Source organism: Rhinolophus sinicus, chromosome 7, assembly GCF_057876585.1.
Source record: "Rhinolophus sinicus isolate RSI-liver-muscle chromosome 7, RSI-T2T, whole genome shotgun sequence".
In the NCBI taxonomy this organism is placed as follows: domain Eukaryota; kingdom Metazoa; phylum Chordata; class Mammalia; order Chiroptera; family Rhinolophidae; genus Rhinolophus; species Rhinolophus sinicus.
The window spans coordinates 38,793,823-38,816,542 of NC_142507.1; the positions used below are offsets into that span (position 1 = coordinate 38,793,823).

Consider the following 22,720-nt stretch of genomic DNA (forward strand, 5'->3'; position numbering starts at 1 on the left):
TACTTATCTTTCTTTGAGTATCTAGTAGATGTACTAATTTACTAAATGGATTCACAAATATTTAAATTAACTTTCTTCTTCTGATTTTCTAAAGTGTATCAATTCTAAAATATTTCATAATAATCTTGTATGATCCCTGTGTAAAGAGTAACAGAATGGTGTATCTTACCCTGTGACCTTTATCACCTGGCAATCCTGGAAGTCCATCAAATCCTCGATCCCCCTGTAAAATCATCATCATCATCATCATCATCAGTATCCTCATCACATTTCCAGTCTTACTCTATACTGTAATATGAATGTGACGTATTTTTTCATGTCAAGACACTATTTTAAAATATATAAGTTCCAGGGGTGAACTGACATACAAGATCTGAATATATAAACATATGAGCTCCTGACCTTTGCCCCAGGCTCTCCTGGCATTCCTCTTCCTCCATCCGCACCTGGACGACCCTGATAATGCCAAGAACATGACTGAACAAAAGGGATTCCTGCTAACACAGAGTAAAAGAAAACAAAGTAACCGTTGGCTTCAGATGCCTTCAAAATACATAACGAAAAGCAAACATACCCTTTTTCCAGGTTTTCCTGTTAGTCCAGGTGGACCTTGGACACCACGAGGGCCCTACATCAAAATACCAGAATTAATTCGTTTTGGAGAATTCTTGATCAATAAACTCAGTCACATTGAGAGAGATGGTTTTAGCTTTACCTTAATCATTTTAAAACAAGAAAATTATTTCTTATGTTAAAGTCCAGATAAAACAGAAAGCGAGAGAATCAATTTTTCTAAATGGCTTCTTGCAAAAAAAACTCATATTATTTTTGAAGTTTTTATAGACATGTGGTTTTCATTTAAACAAAAAGAATACAAAGCACTATTATAAACTTTAAAAAATCCTCAATTACTCATTTTATTCTCAAAATTTTGAGGTTTTATATTTCCATTGACTGAAAAAACCCTTAACTCATCCATCTCATCCTCTTCTGTTTCTAAAACTTTATCTTTCATCTTTCCATTCATATTTTGGAGATCTTCTCTTAGAGATTTATTCTTTTATTTCATTTATCATGTTAGATTATAATTGCCTTTTTTTCACAGTTGAATCTCCCTTTAAAGTGTTAACTATTGCAGTTTTGGACTAACTCTGTCTTTTTCTCCATTATTACTCCTACCATTTAATAAAGTGCCTGGTACACGTTTCTTCAATCATCTACAAAACACTGGAGGATGACTTGACAATCCTGGAAGTCCATCAAATCCTTGATCTCTAATGTAAATTATTGACGATCCCTAACATAAATTATTGACTGGCATCTTGCCATGTCAGATTACAAGTTAAAAATTCTCAATGTTTCTCTCTTGAATCAATATAATACAATGTTATATTAACATATAGTATCTTCTGTGTAGATTGATACACATATTTTTTAATAAAATTACACAGATAATAATAGATAAAATATATTTCCAGTATAAATATTACATTGGCCTTTATATTGAATTAACTATACCCTTTTTAAAGTTAATTTAAATAATATGCATACAATGAGTGTGGTAGAAAATATAACACACATCTGAAACTACAAATATTTTTTATGATCATTGTAAAATGTTGATTATAGAAATAATGAAATTAAGGTTGTCTAATAATTATTAGTTAAAAGAAAATATCTTTATAATATATAATATATATATAGTAGCAAAAGGACACTACCCTGTACTCCATATGTTAAGGGACAATTAATAATAGGACAAATCTTATTAGTTTTTAATGAAAATGATTCTTCATTTGATATTGCATCTCTTCAGCATTAAGAAGTCAAGGAAAACTGCAAAATCCATGAAAACTACTACAGCATGTTTTTAGATTTATCTATTTTGTAAAGAGGTGAGTTTGATCAAAAAGTTCTTAATCTTTGCAAAACATTAAAGTCCTTACATTTTCACGTAGTGTCATTTCAACATTTTATGAAATTCTCAGTTAAGCTGCAAATGCTTTTGATCATTTTATGGCAATATTAACCAAGCACAAAAAAGCAGGCCATCACTTTCCGAATTACCCAAATGTTTCTCGCTGTTCTTTGATTTTTTTTTTTTCCTTTCAAAGTAAACTGTGGTGCATCCATACAAGGAAAAACTACTCAGCAATAAAAGGGAACAAACTATTACACTCATCAACTATGAGGAATCTCAAAGACATTACGCTGAGTGAAAGAAGCCAGAATCAAAGGTTACATAATGAATGATTTCATTTGTTTTGTATTCTTGAAAAGATAAAATTGTAGAGATGAAGAACAGATCAGTGGCTGTCAGGAATTCAGGTTGGGGAGAGGATACGATTGTAAAGTGGTGACACCAAGAAATTTTAGGGGTTATAGAACTGTTCTCTATCCTGATGGTTGTGGTGGTGACTACAAAGAATATGCAGCGGTGTTAGAATACAATTTTACCCTAAAATACTTTTAAATGAAAATATTTTAAAAAGAAGAAAAATATTAGTGGATGGTCAACTTGAGAGCTCCTGTACTCCAATCTGAATTTATATTTACTGAGCGTATCAGGAAGTATTTTCATTTAAAATGAATGCATTTTCAAAGTACATCACATTTTGTTTTTTGTTTTTTATAATAAGTATATTTCATAATATGCATATATTAAATGGCTCTATTTACTTATTATCATTAAAGGAAAAATAATACTTTAAATTTGGCACCATGTAAATGTAATCTAAGACCTTTTTAAAATTTTCAGCTCTGACGTTTTCAATTCCTCTGAATTTCCTTAGCTTTACAAAGTGTTTGAAGTTAGCTTCTCTGAAGTAGGTTAAGTATCCTTTCTGAGAGAATATACTAGATTTAGTCTCCACAGAAAACATCCTGGGCTGGAGGTAAGGCCACTATAAGTACAACTGTAATAGTTCTACTTTGCTTTGTACAATCTCAAACCAATTTAACATTCTATTAAGCTTTTTCCCATCCTAGTTTACCGTCTTTTAATATTGTTTAAATTAATCAAGTTATTGGCAGTCAACTGGTTACTAGGGATTTTTCAGCGAAAAGAGTTGACGTGAGCTTAAAAGTAATGTAAGTAATTTTTTTACTCATATAACAAATGGCAGATACTTCAATTACCCTACTTGATAAAATAAAGTAAAAATAAAATAAGTGATATAATTTTTTTTTTTTCTTTTTTACCTGAGGGCCAGGATCACCACTCTCACCTTTGGCCCCAGATGAACCAGGTCCCCCCTGTAGAGAAAAAGTGAGGATATAATCATTTAATTTAGCAATTCACTAATTACTTTTATCCTACCATTGTCACTTGAAATAACTAAACATCATTCAAAATATACTTCATCAAAATAGTATGATTTTATTAATACAATAAAATTTTCAAGTCTTAATTGAAATTTCAAGTCTTATCAAACTTTGATTGTATTCCAGTGTGTGAGCTCTATTTAAAAGACTAGTTTATACATAACTAGACAGAAGCCAATTTCATGAAATCACATTGGAATTTCCTTTAATGTGTGTACCTTCAGAGAGCACTTATGATTATACAAGGCACTATTTACCATTACACTGTGGTAGAGTACTAGAGGCAACATATTTTTACTGAATCAGGTACAAACTGCATGCATTTATACAGCAAAGACTTGATGAAATGATATTGCTTTTATACTCAGATATTTACTTGACACTGAATGCTATAGCAATAAAATGTCAAGAAAAGATGCTATTGCTATCATTATAATTGCCCTGAATAATGTTAAAGCATTTTCCCCATAATGATGTGTGTTTTCTAAGAGAATAAGTCCTTATGACAAACACCTCTTATGAACATTTCAATACTTCAAAACATTCAACAAAAACCTGGCACATTAAATGAAAAAAAAATCATTTTATAAAGGTGTGAGTTTTAAAAATAAATACTAGGTCATTCATCCCTCTATAATGATTTAGAACATTATAACTAAACATGGTGATAATAGTTACCTCATGCCACAGAAATATACTGTGTGTGTTCAAGAAGTCACTGATTTATTTAAATCAATTCTTATTCAATTAAATATGCATTCAATTAAAGTACAAAAAAATTAAAATCACACTGACTGAAAATGTTAGATATCTACAGCCTCCTGGTGGCTCCAAAGTAAAATAACTATTGATATGACTCCCAAGAAACACAGCAAGTCAATAACTTCAATATTCTAATCTTGAAAATTATAAGAATGATGACTTTCTAACTTCTAATTAAGAATTCTTGCAATTAAATTTCTTCAAGAGAAAAACTGGGGTTCTACATCAAATTTGATTATTAATCATCAAATTAAATGCAATTATAGGACAGTTTATTTTTAATTAATTTACTGCATTATATTCTCTGTATATAAGCACTACCTACTCAATAGATTATAATTACTTTGCTCAAACACTTATTCTAAAAATTGACATGCAATAATTGACAGTAATAAAATATAAAATATTTCTACATTTCTTGCATATTTTATAATCTAAACCTCCATTTGTCTATAAAAGCAATTGGAAAAAAAATTGAATATAAGAATTTTTCATTGGAAGAATATAGGTATTTATATTTTAAAATATTCATGTAGGCTTCATTTATTTTAAAAATCTTAGTGTATAAAATACTTTTTAGACTCTAGCATTAACAGATATTTGAAAGTTTGTAATAATTTGATGTTTGGAGCAAAGGATAATAGAAAGGAAAATGGTGAAAAGAAACAATATGATTTTTTTTCTCTCAATCCTTAACTTTAATATTTAAGGAAGCTAATACTTTCCATAACAAAGACTTAAGAAGTAAAATTAATTAATCTTGTATATAACATTGAGAACGTGTACATGGTTGCTAATGTTTTCTCTTTGCCAACATGATATGAATGACTGACCTTAATGATTATTTAGTGAAAACAGGAAGTGCTAATTTTATATGCTCTCATTGGTTCTGCTCATCACTGCCCTTACCCTCGGTGCTTGTGTTTGTCAGGATGATAGGTAGGAAAATTCTTATGGTAAATACAGATTTAGAATTAGAGATCCTAGATTAATATTTTAAAATTAAGTAATATATGCCAGTGTTTCCCAAACATTCTTGACCGTTAGAATGAGCCTGGTGAACTCATTAAAAGTAGTTTGCCAGTTCTGACTCTGAACCTACATCATCAGAGTCTCAACTTCAGGGCCCCCGGAATTTTTATTTTTAGTAAAATATATAGGTAATTCTTCTGCCCCCAGATTTGCAAAGCACTAGCATACTGCTGACTTTCCTTAGTCACGTAAATTTGAATGATCGCTAACAAGCAATTAGATATTAACTATTTCTTCCTTTGATATGGGATCTCCCATATTCCTTATTGTATTTTGAAAGGCAGAACAGTAAAAATACATGATAACACTTGATAATGCATTTAGAATCATGTATACTTTAAATTCTATTGAACATATTGCCAGAACATATGTCCCACATGAGCTCATATGATTGAGTGTATAGACCTTCAAAATATACAAAATGTTATGAAATTTCAAGATTAAATTAAGATAACTATACATTTATGTAAAACTATATAACAATCTCTTGAATAAAATACATATTTCTCATACTAAGAGTAAAACAGATTACTTAGAAGATCAGTTAGTTGATTCAAATTTGAATAAAATAGTTTTGCTATAAGTGTCTACTAAGTAAATCAAAGATAAGATTTTGATGTTCAGAGTAATGATTTCTATAAATACCATTATTTCAATAAAACATATTGAAAACATATAAAGTCATATGAAAGCATAGTAGAAACACCTTTTTATACTGAAAAATAATACTTATAAGATAAATTATTTATTCCATTAATTCTAAAATCAATAAGAACCTATGTTGGGATCCTACAGTGTGCTTAAAAAAAATAAGTGATTTGAAAAACATCTTGGTGTTTTTTGTCAATTGCTGCACAGCTTAACATTTGGTAAGTTTCAAAAGATTTGAAGATATTGTAAAAAACTATTTAGCAAGCTTGTTTAGCAAATTTGTTAGCAAGCTTATAAGAAAAATTAAAAACACTTATTTTCCAAGAGTCTCTAAAAGAGAAAATAATTTCTCTAATATCTGGAGCACTTTGTGGAATACTGCAGGCAGCCTGAAGTTTAAGCCAAGTATCCTGTTTTCTCCTAAAATAGTGGAATAACTTTTACTGACTTCAAACATATTTTTACTGAAAATTCTGTTTGACATAAAGTTAGGTCTCAAGAATTTAATGTATAATTGAATTTTAGTAACTCTAAATATTATGCAAATAAATTATATTTATAGTCTGAGAAATTAGTATTTGGATATATGACTCAATTATGTTTTTCATTGTATTTATTTGATTTGACAACTTTTCACTGAAACTTTTCCATCAAAATTTACTGAGGACTAAATTGAAATAGATTTTTAAAATGGAAACAAAATCAAGTATAAGTAGGTATATGTACCCTAGTTTCAGCAGCTAGAGATATGAACAATGCTTGGTCAAAATTGCACAAGAAACAGATATTACAGGAATTTAAACATGCATTATCTTATTGGGTAACCTACCACAGGACCTGGTCTTCCAGTTAGACCCATTGGGCCAGGTGGACCTCTCAGAGCAATCTAGAAAATAAAATATATCAAACTCAGGAATGCTTTACTAGACTAGCATATTAAACCACAATGTTCATTTGTATAAGCTACCCTTAAGAACAGATGATCCAAACAGGTATAATAGCTACATGCTAGAAAGAGTGCCTCATTTACTGAAGAACTGCAAGTTTCTAGAATGACAAATAACCTAAATAAGTATCAGACATCTTTTTAAATTGTTGTAACTTATGTACAATCTTATACCATATATTATTAAGATTTATTAAATGATAAAAGTTAAAATAATTTTAGAATAATAACTCTAATATCTGATTTTTATTTCTACTCTGAAGTGTACTTCAGAATAATGTTTAGACCTCCCTCAAATACAGTTACAATTCTCATTGAAAATACTTTTAGAGGTGAACAATTTGAGGTGCTTAAAATAAAATTTTTCTAGCAATATTTTAAGAAAAGTGATGATAATTAAAGTCAGATAGCAAAAAGCAAAGTTGATCAGAAAGTGCTATGACAAGACACTTTGTTTGACAAATCTCAAATTTAATGCTCTATAGAAAAATGCATTTATTTTGTGTAATCGTAGGCTGATAATAGACTGATTACATGCACTATTGATATTGAATATTAGAAATGTGAAATTAGCATACTTGAAAAGCTGGAACAAGTAGAATACAAAGGATAAAATTTGATAGATGTTAAATTAGTATGGTGTGCTATTTTTGAATATTAGTGATTCCAAAGATGAGTACTTAGGTTATAAAAACATATATCAAAAATAATATTGTAATAAAAATAATATGTAAAATTGTATTAGAAAAATGCACAAGATGAAAACAGTAGAATCTCCAAAGTTCCACTACTGACTCACCATGAGATTTTTGACAATACACTTCTTAATCCTTGAGATTAAATATCTGAAAAATTGGAATTATAATGCTTGCTACCTATTTCCAAGTAGGTTAAAGGACTAATAAAATGAGGAATTCAATGCCTTCATAAAAGATTTAAGCTCAAATAATTACTTTAAATTTGTTCAAAGTAATATAATTTATAAGATAAACTGTAGGAATCATTAGTAAATTATTTTAAGTATTTTTAGATTTTTATATGCCAAGGTCTAGTAAACAAATATTTAAATTTTTAATTGTCTTTATACATGATGTAACCAAATAATGGCATCTTTCCAGATTAATAGATTTAGTAAATATATAAACACATATTGATAGTGAATTTAAACTTCACTTATGTTTTCAGATATTTTATACACTAATAAATTTATGATGAATAAAAAGTTATCACAGAAATTATTTACATCATATCAACTGTAAGACCTTTATTTCCTTTTTCCTTAAAAATAACAAAATAACTATACTATGAATAAAAGTATTACATCAGTTTCAAGTCTTTATTGGTCCTTCTTTTGATTTCCTTATGTGCATTTTAATTGCAATAAATGTATTTAAAAATAAAGATAATTGTGTGCTTTGCTAAGTATCAGATAATGGAAGCTTTTAGCTGACAAAGAATTATAAACTGAATGAATTTTGCAAAAATATTACAGATTATAATGATTAGATACTAGAATACATATTTAAAGGTTTCTTGCCTATACAAACATTCCTAAGAAACTTAATTTTCTGGATTATTTGGGATATCCTAAATAATCTAAAAGATTAGGAGGAAAAATTATTTCAACTTTATTCTCTTTATTAATTAATCGTTGACGTATGCCTTAATAGGAAAAAAAAACTGGACGTGAAAGATAGAGTGCTAGAAATGAATCCATCAGTACTCTTTGAAATAGTTCAGAAAATGTGTGTGCTATGGTTTGTGCGTTTTTGCTAGAATTATACATGGCAATACCTCAAGGGTTAGTCATTTAACTTTAATAATCAATTAAAGAAAATAATCCTACTGGATAAATAAATATAATCTTAACATCTTTTCCATCTAAATTTAATATACTATTCAGAATTAAGGATTTTGTTCATAATAGTAGCACCCCCCTCCCATGCACGCGTTGTGCGCACGCGCAATTTGACATAGACTCAGATTATAGGAATCCTTTCTTACCCGAGCTTGCTGAAGAATTGCCTGGGCCTGAGCTTCCTGAGCAGAGATGGTGGGTCCTTTGGCACCATCGCTACTGTAACGAAACTAAAGAAAGATAACATAAAGAAACTCAAATCAGCCTTTGCCAAACAGGTACCTTAATTACTAGATAAACACTTACTTAAAATGGTGGGATTTTACGAAAGTCTAAGGCAACTCCATTATGAATCATGATACTTAGATCTTTTTTCTTTTTTAATTCTCCTTCTGCCATTATGCAAGTCCTCTGGACCATGTTATACCATTTGTAAAAGAAACTAGAGACTCTTTTCCTATTTTAAATTCCATCATTTCTGAAAAACTCTGTAATAAGCAATCATGCTTTTTTTTTTTTTTAATCTGCACATATGCTACCCATTCTATTCAATCATTTGTAAAAATTCCAAACGTACTAAGTTCAGTGGTGGTTACATATCAATTCCTATTTTGTTAAGCAAAACTTTTGGAATCTCTGTAAACACAGAGGAAACCTTCCTTGAGATATATTAATTTTGTATAGCTTTTTTTAAGTGATTACACTAACAAATCTGATCCTCACTGTATCCCTCCATAAATTTCCAAAGCGTCTTTAAATTTAACTCAAGATGCAGCATGAGCCAATTTCTCATTCTACATAATTATTACTTGAAATTTTATTACATTTATATAGATTTTTTTTTTCCCCAGAGAACTAGGGCAACTTAAAAAAGAAACCTTATGGCAAAGCAAATAATTTTTGAGCAATGAATAATGACGCTATAGATATATCGTCTTTAAAAAAGTATCAACCTATTGTCTATAGGGTGATAAACAGTAAATTAATGTTAACACATGAAATGCATGTTAATCACATAAATTAGGATAAAGGACAAGATTAGAAATATTAAGAAAAAACTCAAGGTTTGTTGTCAAAAGTGTAATCAAATAATCAAAGTTTAATTCTAAAGCAGAGATTCATATTTACTAAAATTTTATTTTAGTAAAATTTCTCTTAATTTCCAAAGGCTGCTTGATTTCAAGTATCTTTAACTCATGCAATGGTTTTTGGTTCATTTATCTGTAACATGGTTCAATTATATTTTTCAGCAATAAGATGACAAAATATCAAGTCATCTTTATGACAATAAGAAAAAACATACCGGTAACATTAACATGGTACCAGGAGGACCAGGTAGACCATCAGCCCCTGGTAAGCCAGGACGTCCTGGGGGACCCTAAGATAGTAAATAAAATCATCAAAATTAATAAATAAATAAAATAATCAAATTTGTTAGAAATCAAATGACGTTTAATAATTCTACATTATCTAATTTGCATGTGTCCTCTCCTTGTTTAATCTCCTTTTAGTAAAGTATACCTAGGAAGGGTTGTATTTCACTGTACTAGTTTTACATTATTTTAATAATTCACAAAATTATTGGCTACACAAAGATGGGCCAAAAAAGGGGGGAAAGGAAATTTACAAGAAGAGTTCAAGAGACTTAACACAAATGCTCTTTTCACCCGGGTAGTGATATTCAAATTAGAATTCAGGCTTATTTAATTCTATCAGCATCCAAATAAACAGCCATGGAAGTTCCTAGAAAATATGTCTTAATTCAAACTGAAGAACTGAAACTAAAATAACAGGTTCATATCAACATGGAAACTGATTGCAAATAAAAGTTTTCTTAATAATTATCACATAGATTAAAATCCATATTCTTCATATTCCTTCTTTACCCTCACTTTTTTTATATTTTTCTAATTATTTACATATATATATATTTCAGTTACAATTGGCATTCAATATTATTTTATATTAGTTTCAGGTGTACAGCATACTGTTTAGAAATTTACATAATTCATGCAATGATTCCACCAATTAGTCTAGTACCCACGTGGCAGGCACCATAAATAGTTGTTGCAACATTATTGGTTATGTTTTCTATGCTGTACTTTACATTCCTGTGACTGTTTTGTAACTAATTTATATTTCATAATCCCTTCACCTTTTCACCCATCTCCACAACCCCCCTTTCCTCTGACAACCATCAATTTGTTCTCTGTATCTATGAGTCTATTTCTGTTTCGTTTGTTCATTTATTTTGTTCTTTAGATTCCACATATAATTGAGATCATATGGTATTTATCTTTCTTGGTCTGACTTATTTCACTTAGCATAATACCCTCTAGGTTGATTGCTGTAATTGCAATTGGTAAGATTTCATTTTTATTATGACCCAGTAGTCTTTGATTGTATATATGTACCATCTCTTCTTTTTTTTAATTAACTACTTTATTTAATTTGGACATTCAATACTATTTTATATTAATTTCAGGTATGCAGCATAATGGTTAGACATTTATATAATTTAAGAAGTGATCCCACTGACTAGTCTAGTACCCACTTGGCACTATACATAGTTATTACCATAATATTGACTATATTCTCTATGATTTACTATACATCCCCATGACTATTTTGTAACTACCAATTTATACTTCTTAATCCCTTCCCCTTTTTCACTCACCCCCAAGCCTGATTTCCATCCATCATCCTGATGAAGGTAGTACCCATCTGATGCCATACATAGTTATTACAATATTATTAACTGTATTCCTTATGCTATCTATACCTTACATCCCCATGACTACTGTGTAACAACCAATTTGTACTTCTTAATTCCTTCCCCTTTTGCACTTACCACCCCCAACACTCCTCCCATCTGGCAACTATCCAAAATGTTCTCTGTATCTATAAGTTTGTTTCGGTTTTGTTTGGTTGTTTATTTTGTTCTTTAGATTTCACATATAGGCAAAATCACATTACATCTGTCTTTCTCTGTCTGACGTACTTCACTCAGAACAATATCGTCTGGGTCCATTCATGCTGTCACAGATAACAACCCATTCACCTCCATAACCAAGCAATATTCCTTTGTGTATACACACACACACACACACACACACATATATATGTAAATATATATATGTATATATACATATATACATATATATATATATATATATATATATATATATATATGCACACACATAAAACATACTCTTATCCATTCATCCAATGACAGACACCCAGGCTGCCTCTACATCTTGGCCATTGTAAACAGTGCTGCAATGAACAGTGCTGTATGGAGACACCCATCTCCTCAAACTAGCATTTTGGGTTTCCTTGGATAAATCCCCAGAAGTAGAAGTACTGGGTCCTTCTTTCTCTCTTGTTATAGCCTTTGTTTTAAAATCTGTTTTGTCTGGTATCAGTATTGCTATGCCAGTTTTTTTTTTCTTTTTTTTTCCTTCTGCTTGTTATTTCCATTGTCATTAAATATCCTTTTCCCACCTCTTTTCTTTCAATCCATGCGTGCCTTTCAACCTGAAGTGAGTCTCTTTTAGGTACCATATGTAAGGATCTTGTTTTCTTACCCATTCAACCACCCTATCACTTGACTGGATCATTTAATCCATTTACATTCAAAGTAATTGCTTATACATAATAATTGCCATTTTATTAGTCATATTTCTTATCTTCCTTTGTTTTTGTTTTTTTCTGTCTTAAAGAAATCCCTCTAACATTTCTTGTAACGCTGGTTTGGTGGTTATGAACTCCTTTAGCTTTTTTTCGTCTGGAAAGCTCTTTATCCATCCTTCGATTCTAAATATCTTTGCTGGGTAATCTTGATTATAGCTTTTTGCTTTTCATCACTTTGAATATTTCATACTAATTCCTTCTAGGCTGCAAAGCTTCTGTTGAGAAATAGCTGACAGTCTCATGGGAGCCGCCTTGTAGGTAACTAATTGCTTTTCTCTTGCTGCTTTTAAGATTTTCTCTTTGTATTTAACATTTGCCATTTTATTTATAATGTGTCTTGCTGTGGGCCTCTTTGGGTTCATCTTATTTGGGATGCTCTGCACTTCTTGGGTTTGTATATCTATGTCCTTCATCAGTTTGAGAAGTTTTCCATCACTATTTCATCAAATAGAATTTCAATCCCTTGCACACTCTCTTCTTGTACCCCAATGATGAGAATGTTGTTACACTTGATGTTGTCCCAGAAGCCCCTTAAACTATCCATATTTTCTTTTCTTTTTGCTGTTCTGATTGGGTGTTTTCTGTTACTTTATCATCTAAATTGCTGATTTGATCCTTTGCTTCATCTAATCTACTGTTGATTTCTTTGAATGTATTTTTCATTTTAGTTATTGTTTTCTTTATTTTTGGTGGTACTTTTTTATGTTTCTATGTCCATATTTATGTTTCTTATCTCTCCGTTGAACTTCTCATGAGATTACTGAGCATCCTTATAGCCAGGGCTTGGAACTCTGTGTCTGGTAGATTGCTTGTCTCCATTTTGTTTAGTTCTTTTTCTGGAGCTTTGTTCTGTTATGTGGGACATGTTTCTTTGTCTCCCCATATTGGCTGCCTCCCTGCATTTGTTTCTATGTATTAGGTAGAGCTTCTAAGTGTCCCAATTTTAGTAGAGTGGCCTTATGTAGCAGGTGTCCTGTGGGGCCCCGTGATGTAGTCTCCCTGGTCACCAGAGCCAGGTGCTCCAGGTGTGACACTTGTGTGGGTTGTGTGTGCTCTCCTATTGTAGTTCAGCTTAGTTGTTGTTTGCAGATCAATGGAAGGGATTGACCCTCAGGCTCATTGGTTGTGAGGACTGGCTGTCACTACAGTGGAGGAGCTGTGGTGCAAGGTTGACCTTACAGAGCAAGATTCTCTTTAGTGGGGCTCTGGTGCCTGCCCAGTCTGCCCTTTGGTTGTGTCATCCTTGGAAGTGGCTGGGTGATGTTCTGGCTTGGAAAGAAGCTGGCCACCATGTGTGCCTGCCCTGGAGCCTCTGGGAGGGAACCTACAGCCAGCCAAGTTTAGCCACAGCATGTGCTCTGCCCTTTGCCACCTGGTATAAACCACAAAGCAATCCTCAGATGGCTGCCACCCACACTGGGCTTAGAGGTGCCTCAGGAAGACAATCTGCAAATGAAGGCAAGCTGTCACTAATGTGGGGCTCAGGATTGCTAAGACAGAAGTATGGTTACATGCTGAAGCCAGATGCTGCTTGTTTGGATTTTGTGAACCTTTCAGAGATTTTATGAAATTCCCCAGCATGAGCTAAGACAGGTTGTTTGTACATAAAAGCCACTGGAAGCGACGTGGGTGTGCCTGAAAGTTGGGTGGGGTGGGGTCTCTGGAAATCAGTAGGGTTGGACAGATGGAAGGTAATAGCTAGTTTGCTGGTGTCTCTGTGAATCTGCACGCAGGTAGGGGGAGGGCTCAACAAAGAAACAATGTTTTTTTCCAGCTCCTCCCTCCAGGAGAAAGTTGCCCTTCCAGCCGTTGTTCTGAAGCCAGACAACTCAATTCCTCCCCGAATGTCCCTGGCACCTTTCAAGCTGCTGCCCCAGCACTGGAGCTCAGAGTGAATGAGTCCATCAACAAGTACGTCCATGTGTGGTTCCTTTAAGAGGAATGCCTGGGACTGCAGCCACCCTCCGTCTCACTCATCCACGATCTCTGTTGGTTTTCACAGTCAGAAGTTGTGTGGACTTCTCTCCCCAGCACTGGAACCCTGAACTAGGGAGCCTGGTGTGGTGCTGAGACACCCTCACTCCTCTGGGGGAGATCTCCACAGCTGAGAAACCCCTTCCGACTTTTAATGGTCACACATGGGTAGGGAACCAGCCCATTCTGTGTCTCTGCCCCTCCTACCAATCTAGAGGTGGCTTCTTCTGCATGTCCATAGTTGTATGGCTTTGGTTCATCTAGAATTCAGGTGATTCTCAATGACGGTTGTTCTGTAATTTAGTTGTAACTGATATGGTCGTGAGAGGAGGTGAGCACAGCATTTACCTGTGCTGCCATCTTGACCAGAAATCTGTACCATGTCTTTTTTATCCAATCATCTGTTGATGGGCACTTGGGCTGCTTCCATATCTTGGCTATTGTAAATTGTGCTGTAGTGAAAATAGGGGTGCATGAATCTTTTCGAATTAGTGTTTTGGGTTTCTTCAGAACAATATCAAGAATTGAAATTGCTGGGTCATAAGATAGTTCTATTTTCAATTTTTGAGCAACCTCCAAACCATTTTCCATAATTACATCAATTTTCAATTCTACCAATTGTATACAATGGTTCCCTTTTCTCCGCATCCTCGACAACACTTGTTTGTTGATTTATTGATGATGGCCATCCTGATAGGAGTCAGGTGATACCTCATTGGGTTTTAATTTGCATTTCTCTGATGATTAGTGATGTTGAGCATATTGTCTATTGGCCATATGCATATCTTCCTAGGAGAAATATTATTCCGGTCATCTGTCCATTTTTTATTGGACTGTTTGTTTGTTTTGGTGTTGAATTGTATGAGTTCTTTATAAATTTTGGATATTAACCCCTTATCAGATATTTCCCAATTACACATCTGATAAGGGGTTAATATCTTTATCCTCACTTTTAAAATCACAGTTAGAAAAATTAACCAAAATGTTGCACAACACTAAATTTATAGACTCCCCCCACCCACAATGAGAAGGATAACATGTTGAACTTGCAGAATATATTTTAATTTTTAATCTATGTTACATTTTTTTGTTATGAGGAGTACCTTCACTTACCCTCTCGCCAGGGTCACCAGGAGGTCCAGAGGGGCCTTGTAGACCTGGAGGACCCATAAGACCCTACAGAGAAATAAACCATGATCTGAGTCAGATTCCTGATCTCATTAGTATTCAGGGAAATTCATCCTCCCCAAATCAAAGTAGAGCTCATTTATATTTCATAAATATACAACTGTCTCCCAAACAATTGCCCTATTTATCTTCCTATGAAAAGACAACATATAGGGACTGCTTTGTAGCTATCTCAACTCCTTCTCTATGAATCTGCTCTCAGAGTGGAGGTAGACATTCCAAGGAAAAACAGGAAAGGAGAACTCGCCAACGTAAAGTCCCTGAGGTAGAAGTTGGTTCCCAGTTCTAACTGAAAAAATGGTAGACTCATACAATTAGATCTCAAAAATGTGAGAACAGAGTTGAAATGTAGAAAACATTTAGCTTAGAGGCATTTTTATATTTTCTTTTATGGGTAAAAGTATTTAAAGGCATCAGTATCACATATTTATTTCAGATGACAAGAATTTAATTAATTCCACAAAAGACAGAGAATTTCTTACAAAGCCAGATCAGTAAAAGTACCTGAGAAGAAAGACACACTGACTGACATCAGCCTTCCTAGGAAAGGACAATAGAAGCTGATAATCACTCCATTCAGAAATACAGATAATTCTACTTAGAACTCTCAGCTATATTCATTGAGATATAGCTATACCTCTTTAATAAATATTAGGATGGCTTTTTTTTGTCACTTTCATAACTTTCAGGTAGAAAGTTGGAAATGAAGTTAGAAGATACAGAGATATTTAAACAACAAAACTATTCAAAACAAAATTTAATTCCACTGCTCTCAAAAGAATATTATTTGGATAAGCAAATCAGAAAGCAACTGATGGTCACCAGGTTCTATGAACAAATTTTTGCCTCTATAATTCAACACTCAAATTAGTATAAAATGCATAAATTCAATAATGTAATAAAATTCTTATATTTGATTATTAAAAACATCAAGACAAAAATAATCTGAAAACATTTACATACCGCAGGTCCTGCTGGCCCTGGTGGTCCTTCAATAAGCATACCCTGTAATTTAAAAAATGATAGCGAATCATTCATAAGGAAATGTAACCCCTAACCTCTTACCTAAGTGGCTCTAAGAAAGCACCACATCATGGCACTTTAAAAAGTGAATTCTCTCCTCCTACCAGATAAAACCAACTACAAACATTTTTACATACAGAAGGGAGGACATTCGAAATAATAGAAGACATAGGCCCTGTCCTCAGAGAATCTGTGAACTAATTAGATAGGTAATCAATATTCAGATAAGTAATATTACAAGAAGAATATGCTAAGTGCTCCGAAGAAGGACAAATGAGACATTTGATAAAGTTTTCCCTAGCACTCAAATAATGCCGGGCACAATGCAGGAACTTAATAAATATTGGCTGCACAAATGAAAGAATGGAAGTGGCACCTAAGCACTTTAATTCAGAAAAGGAGAGAAAAGTTCAGACAAAAGAATCAGGGATAAACATGAGATAAATTCTTACATAGAGAAGAGAATATAATACTATTTCAAGATAAGAACCCAGTTTAAAAATGTTTATGAGTCTACTGCTAAAAATTGTTTTATTATTTAAACATTGGTTGTAAATTTTCAAAACAAGGGCATATTTATTCTGAAAAAAATTTTTAAAGCCTTTGGTGAGCATGTGGTATACTTTCTCAGATTTTGGAGTAATGTAGCAGATATCCAACAATGTTCTTATAGGCATTATCTTCCTAATTTTTATCTCCCCTCCCCTTTTTCTTTTTGAATTATTATGTCCTTGTGCTTTCTGAAATGACTTTCATGACCTTGAAGTAAACATTTAAACATACTATGTTAGGATAATGCAATCGTTTTTTTCATGTTACTCATTAGAGAGAATAGTAAAATTGTTTTCCAGTAAGAATTTGCTTCTTAAAAATATCATGAGTGGTGAGAACATTAATATAAATTTTAAAAATCACTCTTATAGTATATTGGAGCTCTTTGAAGATAAGTAAATAAATTTTTAAAATAATGTTTTCACATTATGACATGATTTTATTTGACTGTGAAACAAACAATATGTCAAATAATATATTTCTAATGGTGTCAAGTCATAGAAACGACAGGACAAATCATTGGATTATAAACTACAAGAACCCAAGTCTGGTTGTACCTCAACCACCAGACATTTAAATATCAGGAAAGTTACTTAAACCTTTTAAATCTCAGGTTCTTTCATTGTAAAATGAGAGAATTATACTAGACAAATTTCAGCTACTTTCAAATTCCCAAATTCCTTATTTTATATTTTTTGGGTTATTGAAATTCCACTTGCCAGAAATGGCCTTATAACTCATTTATTTGTGGCAAATTATAAACATGTGGACATTAGGATTTTCAATGGAATACATGAACATACATAATAATCAGGATGATGACTTGTAAGTTAAATAATTGTACCGACCTTTACAATGTATTCACATTAGTACTTACAGGTTCAACTACTGCTGGTTCTCCTTTCTGTCCCTTTTCTCCATATGCACCATGGCCATTTATCTGTTGAGTGAAAAATTCAAGCAGCCTGTCTTTAAGTAAATAAGGCCATTTAAGTATTTTTTAATAAGGGAATTTAATCATCTAAGTGCATTTAGAACAACCTATTAAAATGTCTTTTTAAATAGAAACTTATTAAGAGTTTGAATACTTAAAATATAAAAAGGAAAGTATAATGAACATTAATACTGAGTCCTGAATGAGACTTGAGAAATTGCTTCTTAAAGATATCTTAAAGAAAGATTAAAACATTTGTAGACATCAGTTATTATTCCACAGTATTAGCAAAAAAGTGTCATCAAATTAAATTTAATAAAACAGAGGAGAGAGTACAGGGTGGGAGATATAGGTGAAGGCAGACAAAAGTTAAAATAATAATAATAATAGTAATAGTAATAATAATAATAAATACAGCGCATTACTGAGCATCACCAAAAACTACACATTTAAAAAACATATAAAATAGTCTAAAAATCAGAAATTAGATGGACTACTTAGAATAATAATGACTATATTTTAATCATATCAATGAAAAGAATATTTGGATACAATTCTATTCAAGATTATACTTTCAAACAAAGACTCCAGTAGTGTGGCTGGAGATAACAACGGCTGAAATCCCCATGAAGAAGAATCTATGAAGGTGTCCTAGGTGATAAGTATTCATAATTTATATAAGAACACAACCTGTATTTTAAACCTGAAAAGACATCAAGATGAACATGAAAATACTCCAAGAATAAGACACGCAATGACACAGAGCGTAATACTGACTTACGCTTGTTTCTGTGATATCTGTTTCTGCTGGAACACCTGGACCAAATTCTTCATTAGTGGGGCTTGTCGGTTTATCTTCATATTCTTTATATTCATAAAAATCATATTCGCCTAAATCTCCATCTACCAGAAGATCAGAGTCCCTGCCGTCTATTTCTTTGTTTTCATACAGTGTATCCTCGGAATTTTTCCTCTGGGAATCATAATCCTCTCCAGTTAGATATTCTTCAGTAAATACTTCTTCAACTGGATTTGGCTATTAATGTAAGTTGCAAGGATTTGGAGAACACGAAGTTTACTGTTAGTAAAGCAAGGTAAGCATTTGCAATTACAGTTTGATGGAATGTGATGGGAAGCAATTTAAATGCTATTCAAGCAAGTCTGAAGGCTGGGAAAAATATCCTCTTAGTATCATTGAAAGAAATAGTTTTGTACATTGGTATGTACAAGGATATATTGCTTTCAAAACACTTTTCCCAATAAACTGCAAATATTCACATGGATTTAGCATGTGTATTTGCTTGTTTCATTGAAAAAAACTTGTTAGTCCATTTCATATTTACTTTATAGTTTAAGATTTGAATAATAAAATATGCATTTAGTTAAAGCTTTGTTTAATTTTCAAATCTCATATAACATCATTATGAAATACAGTTGCTACCAGAAAAGCCATGTAACTTTGACTCTCAATCCCAAAAATAAAATATTAATTCCAATATTGAGATTTATCATTGCAATATTTACATAGAGTATCTGGCACGTAGGGAAATATTATATCATCAAACAGTTCTTCAAAGCAAATAAAATATAAATTGTAGTCCTCAAAATTTAAGACAATGAAATAAAATATATCACTGTACAATCTCATAAAGAGTAGAGAATAAATATTCACTTAAAAGTAAAAATTATATCAATAATACTCAGAGACATAGAAAAACAAACTTAATATAGTTTTCTTTTTCTCATAAATTCCGTATTAATTGCATAAATCTGAATCATATTTATTATGCAATTATTATCCATATTATGAGTTTGATGAGGTTCAAATTAAATAATTTATCTTGCTACTTTTTCAAGTTCATTTTTAATTGTTTTCTATGACATAGTGAAACTAGATGATAAAGTGATATTGAATAAATGAGTAGTAATACACAAAATCATGTGAATAAGAATGTCATTAAATGATTATTTTAGCAATTGTTAACTAAAGTAAAATGTCCAATGACCATAATAGTTTTGTATTCTTAGACAAGGAGGATATACTATCTACAGTGGATGCATATTCTCAAGGACTGGAATTTTACTGTGTTCATAGCTTTCAACTAAAAAGCTGGATGTAAATAAACATCTTGAAACAAGATACTTATTTTTGGAAAATTATTAATTTGGACTAGATGAAACTTAAAATCTGTTCTCACACTAAAATGTTATTATTCTAGATTATGCATTTGCGTATAATGCACAACTGGGTTTATTTGCCTACTGAGACACATGCTATACAAATTTTCTAATAACTAAATGACTCAGGTATTCTTCATGCCAGATATGACAAGTATTTAACAAAGTTAACTGAATTGTATACAATTTTTTAATGATCAGAATATGTGCATAATATAAAATTCAGGAAGACTGATTTATGCCTATAAGTATTTAAACATTTTCATAGAAGAGAATGAAAAATGTTAAGATGTATTATCTTAACCATAATTAACATCACACTTCTAACAAGCATGAAAATGTAAATAACTATTAAAATACATTAAGACTGCATTTTCTCAGATTGTTTACTGTCATAAAAATGCATGATTACTGGTCAGATGGAATAAATTCTAATTGTATCATTTGATGATACAATTTTCACTTTAGCGGATTCTCCTCCTCAAGGAAGGATCATGTTGTGAGTACCCTTCATCACAACATGTTGAGAAGCTTGCTCAGTCCCAGGAGCCATTAAGGAAATGATAGCAGCCAATTCAGTTGGATCTATTTAGCATTTGCATGAAGCAGAGTCATGCAAAACATGAATTGACATTGATTTTAAATGAAATGCTTTTAATAATAGTAAACTAATATGAGGGTTTCTTTTATCTCAGTAAAAGGATAAAAACATCAAACTATCAGAGGTTATAGATTCTTCCAGAGTGAGGTATATCAAGAAATATCACACATTTTTTAAATGCTGGACTGTGATTTAATACTACTCATGAGCATTACCTCATTTGTTCCAGATACACGCCTCGGCGCTTCTGTCTGGTAAGTTTCCACTGTTCCATAGTTGTATTCTTGAAAATCATCAACAATATTTGCCTAATAATAAATAAACAGAAAAGCAATTAACAAAAATGTAAGGTAATCCCAAATCTTTGCAAATCATGACTTAATTGGGTTATAGTATTAGCCAAATGAGGATTTATCTAGTTGGGTTAGGACAATGACTCATCATCAGAGATCTTCCAGCTTATCTAGGAGAGATCTTGATTGCTTTTTCTTTGCTACCTGTACCCCTAGTTTGGTTTTTGCCGCTGCTTGATAATTTTTCTTCTTCTTGGATGCAAATTTTTCAGATTTAGGGGGTGTAAACTTTTTGGACTTTTCCTTTGAGTTAGTGGCCACTGTCCTCATCTTCTTTTTGAAATTGGATTTCTTTTTCTGTAAAATGTGGTGAAAGATGGAATGGAAAACATAAATAAAGTGAAAAGGAAATAAAGAGCATGGGTGAAAAGAAGAATAAGCAAAGCAAAATGAGCATCATTCCCTCAGGACAGCTACTGTCAAATAAAAACAACAGTTTTGGTTCATAGAAATCAGATGAATGACAGGTTTATGATAAGCTTGAGGAACAGTGGACATAAGAAACCACAGGATGACGAACAGTAGGACGCCATATACAAATACGCTATACTTTGTTTTTACCTCGGTTTGTGCTATTGTCTCCTCAGCTACAGTGGGTCTCTCTGATACACTTTCAGCCTCTTTATATTCTGCTTCCCCATACTCATAGTCATATTCCATTATATCCTCAGGTGCATACTACATTGCAAAGGAAAAAATATTAAGCAATTTTGTTAGTTGTGAGTAACACTATTAATAAAGTAGGAATCATCTTCTTAACTTTTACTTAGAGTAAACAGTTAAGACACAAGGAAAAATTGTTATTTAAATGTTATTTTGTATTACATAGATGCATTATACTGTCTTATACAGAGTATAATAACATAGGAGTGACAAAGCAGGGTTTCTGAGAGCATAATAGTGGTTAGGATTGTGAGGAAACTAAAAGTTTTGAATAATAATTCAAACTTTTAATTAATGAATATTAATTGAAACATAGCAATTATGTATTTGGACATAGTTGCTAAATATTCACGTTAATTTTGGTTTGTAAATATTACTACACAAGGCTTCTTTATAAGAGTTTTACAGTAATTTCAATGGGTACGTTTTATTCATTAAACTACATATTTAAAAATAAAAATATGGAGGCTAGTCTTCCCAAGCAAGAAAGGGTCTTCATGTCTATCATGAGACGGAAAGGGAAGGAGGGAAAAGGACAAGGTACATGAAATGAGTCTGTATTCTATTTGGAATACATGAACCAATGAAAAAGTAAAATTTTAAATTTATTCGGAAATCTCTAATTTGCTATAGATTTAAGATCCAAATAAGCACAGAATTTTTGTGAAGTATTAAAAAATTCAAAATCACACCTGCATATATTTAATATTATTTAAATTTTTAAATATACTGCCTTTTTATCTACTAAAAAAGAGCATATCACTTACACTACTAAAACTAAACTCACATTGGAAAATACTATTTTATACTAGATTTCTCTGTATTAAAATAATTGAGTTGTGAAGAGGTATGTTTCTTAATAGAAGGATATGCAAGACATTCTTATTGAATGATGAGGAAAATAATGTGTCAACCTTCAAAGCCAAATACCTCTATCAAAATTTTAAGTTTTAAACAAAAATATAGATATTGTGAAACATATATTAAT

The 22,720-nt window shown here is 31.8% G+C and overlaps 1 protein-coding gene across 6 annotated transcripts in view; it reads right to left on the bottom strand.

Moving 5' to 3' along the window:
* COL11A1 (collagen type XI alpha 1 chain) overlaps positions 1 to 22,720 on the bottom strand; it is a 199,717-nt gene that overhangs the window by 110,528 nt on the left and 66,469 nt on the right. The window contains exons 6-18 of one of the 6 annotated variants that reach the window (XM_074318650.2): positions 21,214 to 21,366; positions 20,932 to 21,024; positions 18,719 to 18,973; positions 17,881 to 17,943; positions 16,392 to 16,433; positions 15,354 to 15,416; positions 9,877 to 9,951; positions 8,720 to 8,803; positions 6,599 to 6,655; positions 3,202 to 3,255; positions 575 to 628; positions 403 to 456; positions 170 to 223 (exon numbers count right to left, since the gene is read on the bottom strand). In XM_074318650.2, coding sequence (XP_074174751.2) covers positions 170 to 223; positions 403 to 456; positions 575 to 628; positions 3,202 to 3,255; positions 6,599 to 6,655; positions 8,720 to 8,803; positions 9,877 to 9,951; positions 15,354 to 15,416; positions 16,392 to 16,433; positions 17,881 to 17,943; positions 18,719 to 18,973; positions 20,932 to 21,024; positions 21,214 to 21,366 — 1,101 coding nt within the window. Of the gene's footprint in view, positions 1 to 169; positions 224 to 402; positions 457 to 574; positions 629 to 3,201; positions 3,256 to 6,598; positions 6,656 to 8,719; positions 8,804 to 9,876; positions 9,952 to 15,353; positions 15,417 to 16,391; positions 16,434 to 17,880; positions 17,944 to 18,718; positions 18,974 to 20,931; positions 21,025 to 21,213; positions 21,556 to 21,630; positions 21,748 to 22,720 lie in introns of those variants that run through there. The other 5 variants (XM_074318646.2, XM_074318647.2, XM_074318648.2 and 2 more) reach the window with 5 other exon arrangements.